The sequence below is a fragment of the Impatiens glandulifera genome, chromosome 1 (assembly GCF_907164915.1).
Source record: "Impatiens glandulifera chromosome 1, dImpGla2.1, whole genome shotgun sequence".
In the NCBI taxonomy this organism is placed as follows: domain Eukaryota; kingdom Viridiplantae; phylum Streptophyta; class Magnoliopsida; order Ericales; family Balsaminaceae; genus Impatiens; species Impatiens glandulifera.
Window position 1 is genome coordinate 123,087,658 of NC_061862.1, and position 10,185 is coordinate 123,097,842.

Here is a 10,185-nt window from a genome sequence, read left to right on the forward strand (position 1 = left end):
TTAATGTCAAGAAAATCACTTTGTTTATGATATTACAACTTGAAAAATCGGACAAACTGGTGATCTTAATTACCATTCTTACATGAGAATTTTATTTTTACTGAATTTATTAGAACCATCTGGTTCAAAGAATTACATGCAAAACCTTTTATATATTTTCTAGGTGTTAATAATAAAATTTGTATTAAATAGTCCAATTTCTGACAATATTGTAAATATCATATATGTAGTTAAAATAATAAACTTGTTTTAACATGTTTTATTGTTGGGTATAAATATATTTGAGGCAAGTATATCTTTCTCCTATAGCTGTTGGTGAATGGTCAAGTTTCGATCAAATTAGAAAAAATTGAGAAGTTGGTTTAATTCTTTATTAAAAATAATTGTCATTGTTCTTATCTTTCATTATAAAAGTCAATGTTTAATATCTTCAAGATATATGAATTATAAGTCATTGGCATACAATGCACGCCTCTTTCTCTTTTCTTAACTATTAATTTTCAACTTCACCTGCGGGATTTCATACATGGATAGGTCCTATATAATCCTATAAATTAATTGGGACGTAAACAAATTAAGAAAACATAAAACAATGAAGACCTCATCCTTTTCCTTGACTCTCACCTTCTTAGTCCTCTTGGCATTTGCTTCGGCAGATCCCAACCCTGTCTTGGACATAGATGGGAAGAAGCTTCGGGCAGAAACCCATTATTACATCTTACCTGTTGTTCGTGGCATGGGCGGAGGCCTATCTTTGGACTTCACCGGTCGTGTGAACAACTCTGAAGTATCATTCTGCCCACTTGACGTCGTCCAAGAGAGGTTAGAAGTCGAAAATGGCCTGCCAGTCACATTCTCGCCCGTGAACCCAAAGAAGGATGTCATTCGTGAGTCAACCGACCATAATATCCAATTTGAAGCAATGACTATATGCATCCAATCGACGTTATGGCAGCTGGCAAGTCAGGACGAGGCGACCGGCCTTTACTTTGTGGCTACTGGCGGACAAAAGGGGAACCCCGGGAAAGACACCTTGAGAAACTGGTTCAAGATAGAGAAATTTGACAACTACTACAAGTTGGTGTTCTGTCCCTCGGTCTGCGATATTTGTAAGGTAATATGTATGGATGTCGGGATATATGTGGACGAGAACCATATGAGGCGTTTGGTCCTGAGTGAGAAGCCTTTCTTGGTCATGTTCAAGAAAGTGGATTAATTAATCATGTTCAAGCAAATCTTATTTTTACCAATTTCTTATATTTGTATTGTAATTGTATGTTAGATCTCTATTGTTTATGAATAAAGAGATATGGTATTAAATCAATGTAAGATAGTGAATAATAAGTTCCTTAATATAATTTGTTGCATATTCTTATGTCAATAACTTAATTTATAAACTAATCATACATTTGTTTTGTTTTTGTTTTTTTAATAAATTTTGGAATTTAAAATTGTTCATTTTGGAATTTAAAATATTGATCAACCGTTTTTTATGCTATTTTTTATAAGTGATTTTCTTTGGTTTTATGATATTTTTTTCATTATCTTAAATATTAAAATAAATAAAAGATGAATGATTATGTTAGGTTTATAAATTATTGAACTAAAAAATTGAATGTCTATTTGAATTATTTTAGAATATTTATTTAGTTTTAATTAATTATCAGAAAAAAAAAGTCAATTTAACTTGGTTTGTGTTTTAAAGTTTTAGATAAATTTTCAATTTTCTTTTATGAATTTAGAAAGTTTACACAATACCACGTTATTATAATCATGACAATTTTCAACTTAAACTTAAAACATGTTAAGTGAGAATTGAATATATGTCTTTTAATCTCCAATTTTTAACACTTAAACTACATACCTTAATGGGTTAATAATGTTCAATTACGACGACTAAAATATTTTAACTATTTACATAAGCTTTTACAATAATTTTCTACCCACTAAGTATACATGGGATGAAGCTTATTCAACTAGTTATATTGTGATGAAGCACATGTGGACAATGATCCATGACTATCTAGCATTTTTATGTGTTCTGTATTTAGAACATATGTAGAAGAATCCATAGAATGAAGAATAGGAGAAGTTGAGATTAAGGAATTTTATTTTTTAAATGGAAGAAGATTATGGAATAGATTAAAGATAAGGAAAATAATATAATATTTTTTAAATGAGACTAACTACATACTCTAACTTTCAGAATCAATGAACCATAGTTTGGCGGAGTTAGTTAAAACTCTCCTTGAGATTTTAAAAGCGGTGTAATTAAATACTTTATGTGTTTATTTTGTGTGACCTAGATGGATTATATTATGTTATTAAAATACTACTCTGTTTTTAATGCAACAACATGACTCTATGTACATTATAACTTTATGATTGTATTTTATATAGTATTCGAGCTTTTAATATTTTAGTTAATAGATATTATAGTTTTATTAAAAATAATTATTATTATAAATTTAATAATAAAAGAAAAAATATTTAATAATACATAATTAATTTTAATCAATAATAATGTAAGAGTTTCTAAACTTTTACTGACACCACTTATTGCAATCTTAAATTACATTTTTATCTCGTAAAAATTACTCATAAATATTCAATAAATACAATAAATTAGGCTTGTAAAAATAAAAAATATCTTAAAATCGGGACGAATAGGAGTTGAGGTTGATGTTGAGTTGGGTAAGCCCAAACTAGCTCATTCATAATTTATATATATAATTTAGAGGAAGGTGTTACTGTTGAGTATGCAAAGGGTTATTAAGTATTGTTTGAGAAAGAAAGAAAAAAAAGAAGAAGGGAGGTTAGAAAAAAAAAATTTTATTTGGATTTTAGTTATGATTTAGTATTTGTTTGATATGATGTATTGTATTTTTATAATTTATGAGTATTTTTTATTTTTTAAATTAATTTTTTATATTCAAATTATATTTTATAATAAATAATTATTTTATTTAAATAATTAATATTAAATTAGTATATTCCAATCTTTTAAAAATACTAATAATATTATTATTTACATAATAGTTATATGATTTTTTAAAATTATATTTTATGATTTTTATTAATTATATATTATTTGTTTGATATGAAATTCTTTCGATAAAAATTAATTAGTTTTGTGGTAATCAGTTATTATTTTATTTATTTATATTTAATAACAAATATCTTGTTATAATTATATTTAAATGTTAATATATATAGTAAAGGTCATTATTTATTTGATTGGATAATTTTTTTTATTTTATCTATTACAAATTGAATTTGTAATATTTTTATTATATTTTATTCTATAAAAATTTAATTAAAATTTTGTTTTATTAAATTTATTTCAATTTCATAATATATATTTTTTAACATTTTATATAAGAATGTGTCGAGTCAAATTATTTTGACTAAGTGTTGAAATAGTCTAACTATTGGAATTTTGATGATGAACTGATGAATGAATAATCTATGCGTCTAATTGTATTTGATGCAGTTGTATCGAAATCAGATTTAATTAGACTTGGTCCTAATTAGGATCATTAGACCGATTTGGCTTTAGATGCACGGAGTTAGACGTGCAGTCTAACTAGCGAAGTTAGACGTGTAGTCTAACTAAGCGGTGTTAAACGTGCAATCTAACTAGTGTAATTAGACGTGCAGTCTAACTCGTGGAGTTAGACGTACGGTCTAATGAAAAGTGAAAGCTAGACGTGCAGTCTAACTAGCGAAGTTAGACGTGTAGTCTAACTAGCGTAATTAGAAGTGCAGTCTAACTCGTGAAGTTAGACGTGCAGTCTAACTCCTTCAGATTAGTCTGAAGGGATTCGTAATTAGACGTACAGTCTAACTCGTGGAGTTAGACGTGCAGTCTAATGGAAAGAGTTAGACGTGTAGTCTAACTGGTGAAGGTTAGACGTGTAGTCTAACTCCTTCAGACTAGTCTGAAGTGAAACTTTAATTAGACGTTGAGTCTAATGGAATGTGAAAGTTAGACGTTCAGTCTAACTGGTAAAAGTTGGATGTGCAGTCTAACTCCTTCAGATTAGTCTGAAGTGATTGTAATTAGACGTGAAGTCTAATCCCATTAGACCAGGTGGTCTAATGAATCTTGTTATTAGACGGGGACGTCTGATTTCATTAAACGAGGTCGTCTAATTGAAATACGTCTAATGTCTTGCTTAAGCAGTTGCTTGAAGCTAACACCCGCCTACCCACGTGCTCTAGCTATACGCTACTCCTACTCCACTTTCTAGTGAAGATCTGTACGACAGTCAGCTGCAACCAATCAACCAATGCCACATAAGCAAATATCCCTCACACTACTTGTTTTGCAGGTACATTTCTGAAGAATATTCGGCGCACTACCTATTGTGTACGACCATGATCCTTGTATTCAGAGTCTGCTGTGTACTATGGAGGCGTTCCAATGGAAGCTCGCCACATGTCATTATGAAGATTCGACCGTTGGTACCCGTTCCTTATTTAAAGAATCTCAAGGACAACGGACGAACAACCAGAACTTTGAGTGAACAAGCTATACAATCAATCAATCATTTGATACTTAGATTATTGAAACCGTTAGCTGCTTTCCTAATTGTTAGGATCTAGGTAGCCGCTGGAGGACCGGGGTTGGACCGGTTAGCGGTTCTCACTCGAAGGGTGGTGGTTAATCCGGTTAGAGATTAACACCGGGGTTTCAATACTACACAAGCTGTCACAAACCCTTGAACTAGGTTCAAGTGCGGAAGAGGTTTGATTTCAGGTTGAAGCAGCACACTTGTATAATAGGTAGAACCGGTTTCGGATGATGAAGGTTACAGAAAATGATGGGTCGGTTTCGGTGATTTGGCTTTTAGTGAAGTTAGGTCGGTTATTGCGGTACGGGTCGGTTAGATAATGGAACCGACAGAAAGTAAATGACAAAAGCGATTTTATGGATGTTCGGAGATAAAACTCCTACGTCACCCCTTCCTCTCGAAACCGCGAGAAGGATATTCACTAAGGAATACAAATACAATCCGATCGAGACTTATTTCCTGCTCGATAACACTCTTACAATTTATACCGGAATTGTAAAATACACACACTAGCACTCAGGCTTTCTCTAGAGATAGAACGCACTGTTTTCACTTGTAGATTAAATGCTCTTAGAATTTCTCACTTGTCCCGTTGTGTGTCACATTTACTCTTCTTCAACTGCCCCTTTTATAGGTGAAATATGCCAACGGTCATATTTCACTACCTTGAATCTGATTGGCTGAGCAGGGGTGCAGAGGTTCAGTGATTCAGTGATTCAGAGCATGCGGTCATCTTTTTCAGACCTGACGGTCAACCTAAGACCTGGCAGTCTGTTCTTCCGGTGTGTAAGACAAACCTGCTAGGTTTGTCTTTTACTCAATGTAGACACTGTCTGTTAGACAGTTGTCTGTACTTGGAAGATCTCCTTTCTGACCTATCCCGAAGTGGAAAGATCCTGTAGGACTGTCTTCTACAGCCTGCAGACTTTCCTCAGACTTGTATGGATATGGAAGTGTTCAGTCTGTTCCTTTGGTATCATTCTCAACAGATACCCGAATTGTCTTCTTGTACTGGTCGGTCATTCGACTTAACCGGATGGCTTCCGGTACGAGTGATGTAACCGGACTTCTTCCGGTTATTCCTTTGCCTTGTGGCTGGTCGGCTGTCTGATGTTTCCGGTTTTAAGCTTTGGCCGATCCTTTCTTTGTGCGGTTATATTCCAAGTGTTACTGGTCGGTTTAATGACTTGACCGACTAGTTTTCTTTAGCAGGTTCTTTTATTTGTCCGGTCCGGTTCCTTGTTCCTGCATGGAAGATTTATTTAAGTTAGGTTTATGTGAACCGATCTAATTTTATCTAACAATTTCTCCCTTTTTGATTATTTTATTTAAAATTATCAAAACCAAGTAGAGATGCAAACGTAGGCCGGTTGTTTTGTTTGTCCGGATTTTTGAAACTAACTTGGGAGAATATTTCGAAAAATTTGGAAAAAATTTTGAGAAGTATTTTGGAATTTTTGGAAAAGCCTTATCTTTTTATCTTATCAATTTCTCCCTTTTTGATTATTTTATTTAAAATTATCAAAACCAAGTAGAGATGCAAAAGATGGACGGTTTCAAAAATAACTTTATATATTTATATATATATATATATATATATATATATATACGATGGATAACCAAAATTAGATAATAACATATAGAAATACTAAGACAAGCATAGGTAAGAGAAAAGGGAGCCCCTATTCCGAGTCCGAGAAGTCATATATGTTCCGCTTTTTCTTCGCTGGTTGCGGTCGACTGGCCGATTCGGAGACTCGCGGTCTTGTAGACCGGGGCTGCAGGTGCTCTTCAACTTCATCTTCGTTGTGGGTAGCCGGGTCTGGTTGATTCTGAATGACCGTTTCAGTGACCTCGTTCAGCAGCTCGGTTACTAGGTCCTTCTTAGACGATTTTCTTTTCCGCTTCGCCGGTATCGAAGAGGAAGAGGCCGCCTTTTTCTTTTTGTTATCGGCCGCAAAGCTTTCTAGCCTCTGACTTTCCCTTTCTAACCGCGCATCATCCTTCGCAGCTTGAGCGGCTGCCTTCTTTGCAAATCCTGGAAACTTAGCCTTTGCCCTTCGAATTCGCTCGGCTTCCTCCTCTTCGGTATGTTGCGGTGTCTCCTTCTCTTTTCTTGCTTCGTCGTCCAGCGCATCCTGGACCTTCTTAGCCGCTCGGGCATCAGCCTCTACAGCCGCGGCATCCGCATTTATCTTAGCATTGAGTAGTTCGGCAACTTGTGCGGTGAGCGCCTTGAGCTCGACCTCGAGACCCTCATTCTTCTTCTCAAGATCGGAGACCCTATCAAGTGTTGTACCGACCAGATCCTTAGCAACTTCTGTCAGTCGTTCATCGGTCTCTCTTTCAAGCCGGGCAAAGTTCTCTTTTATCTCGGAGGTCGTATCCTCCAAAATTACGGTTCGCTTAAGGTGTTTGCTGCACAGAACCGCTTCTTCCTGTTGATCATCATCGATTTCTGAGAACCGTTCCTCTATTCTTATTAGAAGTTGCCTTGTAGTGTTGGCGAACCGGAGTGCCGAGCTAACGGTTCTCTTGAATTTCTCCTTCAGTGGGTGAACCGCGGAGTCTTCAAACTCTTGAAAGCGGCTCTCAACCCATTCTTTTGTGACACCTGGTTCGGAGACTTCCGGTTGTTTATGAGGAGATTGCCCGGTGAGAGGAGGGTCCGTCTTTTCATCGGATTCATCTGTTGCCGAAGTCGCCCTTGAAGGTGTTGGACTGTGAGCTGGACTCCTATCGATCCGTGGAGCTGTATATTGCGGTATTTCCCTTTGTCCGTACATCGCCTCCAGCCAGTCAATTTCTTGAATGAGTTCTCTTCTTGCTTTTTCAAGCCTTTCCAACACCAACGGTGTTAAGGTGTCCTCTGATGTTACCTCTTCGAACCTTGCCGTAATCTTCCGGATCCGTATGGTTAGCTTCCGTAGCTGTGCTCGCGGTCTTAAGAGGTAGGTTCGGTTTAGGGCCTCTTCAATGGTATCAGATTTTGTGAGATCCATGACCACGTCCTCCACTTCCTTCATTCTTTGGAAGCATTCTTCGTCGGTGTAGCCCGGTAGGATGTGCCTATACCGTTTGCCGAACCGGCGCTCGTGCCATTCCCAGTATATCTCGTCAATCTTACCGGCACGCTGTTCAATGACTCTTAGGGTTTTGAGCGCTATTCTGTCAGCCTTTGCCGATTCATCCTCCTCCTCCTTTTCTTCACCGCTTTTATCACCGCCTTCTTTACCGCCTTCTTCGCCACCTTCTTCGCCACCTTCTTCACCACCCTCTTCACCACCCTCGGTGGTCTCAGGATTTGCACCCGTACTGTTGTTGTCGGGACTTTGGCCCGAATGCTCTTCATGTCTTTCGTCATCGGTCTTTTCTGATTCGGTTCTTTCAGAAGTGGAAGCCGACTCTTCCTCCTCTGTTGGCTGTGGCGGTTCCGAGAAAATTATTTTCTCTTTCCCTTTGCTCTCGGCCTTTTCTTTCGCCGCGGCCGATTTCTTGCTGGATGTCTTCTTTCGGCCACCTGTGGAACCGGGGGCCGGTTTCTTCCTTTCAAGGAATTGTTTGGCTCTGATGAGGCTTCTAGAGGGAATGGTGACGCCAGGTCCGATTTTGAGGTTACGGTGAAGGAAGATTTTACCTAGAGGGACAGCGTATCCCTATGACCGGGTGGAATCCGGTTTCACCATATCCCTCAAGTTGTGGAACACCTCCTTCGCCCAGTTCACCTTTGTGCCTTCTATCAGGCCGACTAACATCCTAATTTTGTCTTTGGTTAGGCTACTGTAGTTTCCTCCTCTCGCTTGAACCGCCTTTGCGAAGATATCACAAATCGGTATATACTCCGGTTTCAACGTCGATTTGCTACCTGATACTTTTATCGGCTCCTTAGTCGCCGAGAGTATCTGGCAGGCTGCCTCAAATGTTTTGATCTCTATGTCCGCCGTTGCATCTTGGCCGGCTGTTGGAAGGCGCAGGCTTTCTGCCACCGATTCTTCAGTTAGCTCCAATTCAGTACCGTATACAGTTGCGGTGATCTTATCGTCAGAGATGGTTGCGGTGTTGAAAAATTCCTTAACCGCATCTTTATATAAAACATGAGGACCGCCGAGAAAATACTCCAGACCGGCTTCGGCTACCCGGTCAATAACCTCTTTTGCCGCAGACGTACCTCTGTGTCGGATTTCCTCGAAATCCACTTGAGTCAAGTGTTTGAACAAGACCGAGTCGCGCCCCATCTTAGAAAGTTTGAAGAATATGAGAGGAGATAACCGCTTTGAGAGAGTTTGAATACTTTAGAGAGAGAAATCAATTTCGCGTGAGAATGAAATAAAATAGCCGAGAGACCCTTTTATAGATGCGGTTTGGAAACCCAACCGTCCCATCAATATTTGGCGGGAATTTTCCCTCCAAGCCGAAAGGGCGGCAAACCATGGGCGGGAATGAAAAGACGCCAATCCGTGGGCGGTAAACCAGGAGGCGGGAGTTTTGGGCGGGAAATTTCCCTCCAAAAATTTGCTTTCGCCATTGATGACGCAATCTTCTTTTGAGACCGATTGATGCACCGGTTTTCTAAAGTTAACCGGTTATTTTGAGTAAGCAGAGTTTTGCAATCTTTTGATTTTAAGCGATTTTCTTTGTGACCGGATAAGGACGCGGTTATAATGTTGATCGGTTACTTAGATAGAAATTCAAGGTATTTAGAAGACCCGGTCATTTTAACTGAAATGGAATTGTATTTAAGAAACATTACAGAAAGAAAGCCAGAAACCGAAAGATAGTTCGGTGCGAACACATATATAAGATGAAAAGATACAACTTATGTGAAAACCATTTTGGAGAACTTCTCTTCCACCGCATCCACGTCAAGGATGTTCAAAGGGGATGCCGGTGTACCCGGTCCAAACTCTGGCCGGTACTTGAGAATCAGCTTACTTATGTGTGGTACATAACCGAGACCTTTCTTGGTCAGCACCATGTTCTTCAGGTTTTGGAATATGACCGTTGACCAGTTGATGGCCGTCTTGCCAACAATGTGAGTCATTATGTTGTAAGTATTTTTAGAGTACCGTTGATTCGGTGACTGACATAGGATAGACCGAGTCACAATCTCAAGAAGTAGTTGACCGTGACTGGCGAGTCGGGTTTTTAACCCATAGAGTTCCACCGGATCAATGGTGGCAGAGAGGTATAGTGCGTGTTCAAATTCCGCAAGTCCCTCTATAGTTGGAAAATCAGAAAATCCTTCCGTGGGCAGGTCGAATAGGGAAGCAAATTCGGCTTCATCAATCTAGAAGGTGTGGTCTCTTACGGTAGAGACGATGTAATTTCCCCTGATGCAAGCGCTTCGAAAGAAGGTCTTGACATCCTCTAAGAGAATGGGACCGGCTTCTTCGAGAAAGGGTCGAAGACCGGTTGCAGTGAGTGAGTGAAACATGAACTCCTTTCCATGATTTCCGTCCCACTCTTCTATATATGAGTTGAAATCAACACTCAAGAAGTTTCCCAAGGTTCGGCTCGGCATGATTTCAATTTTACAGAGAGAGATAGAGTTCAAGAAATTTCAAGAGTATTTTGTGTGATGAGTTCAGTACAGGATGACTCTTTATAT

The 10,185-nt window shown here is 38.1% G+C and overlaps 2 protein-coding genes across 2 annotated transcripts; one reads left to right on the forward strand and one right to left on the reverse strand.

Annotated features, from left to right (window-relative positions):
* The first annotated feature begins 574 nt into the window (after nt 1-574).
* LOC124923060 (miraculin-like) lies at nt 575-1,367 on the forward strand. The gene has a single exon (XM_047463544.1). The coding sequence runs from the start codon at nt 593-595 to the stop codon at nt 1,214-1,216; it is 624 nt and encodes a 207-aa protein (XP_047319500.1). The 5' UTR covers nt 575-592; the 3' UTR covers nt 1,217-1,367.
* A 4,892-nt stretch (nt 1,368-6,259) lies between these two features.
* LOC124941945 (neurofilament heavy polypeptide-like) lies at nt 6,260-8,812 on the reverse strand. Its single transcript, XM_047482341.1, has 2 exons — nt 8,285-8,812; nt 6,260-8,233 (listed from the first exon to the last, which is right to left on the reverse strand). The coding sequence occupies exons 1-2, from the start codon at nt 8,810-8,812 to the stop codon at nt 6,260-6,262; spliced, it is 2,502 nt and encodes an 833-aa protein (XP_047338297.1).
* Nucleotides 8,813-10,185: the final 1,373 nt, after the last annotated feature.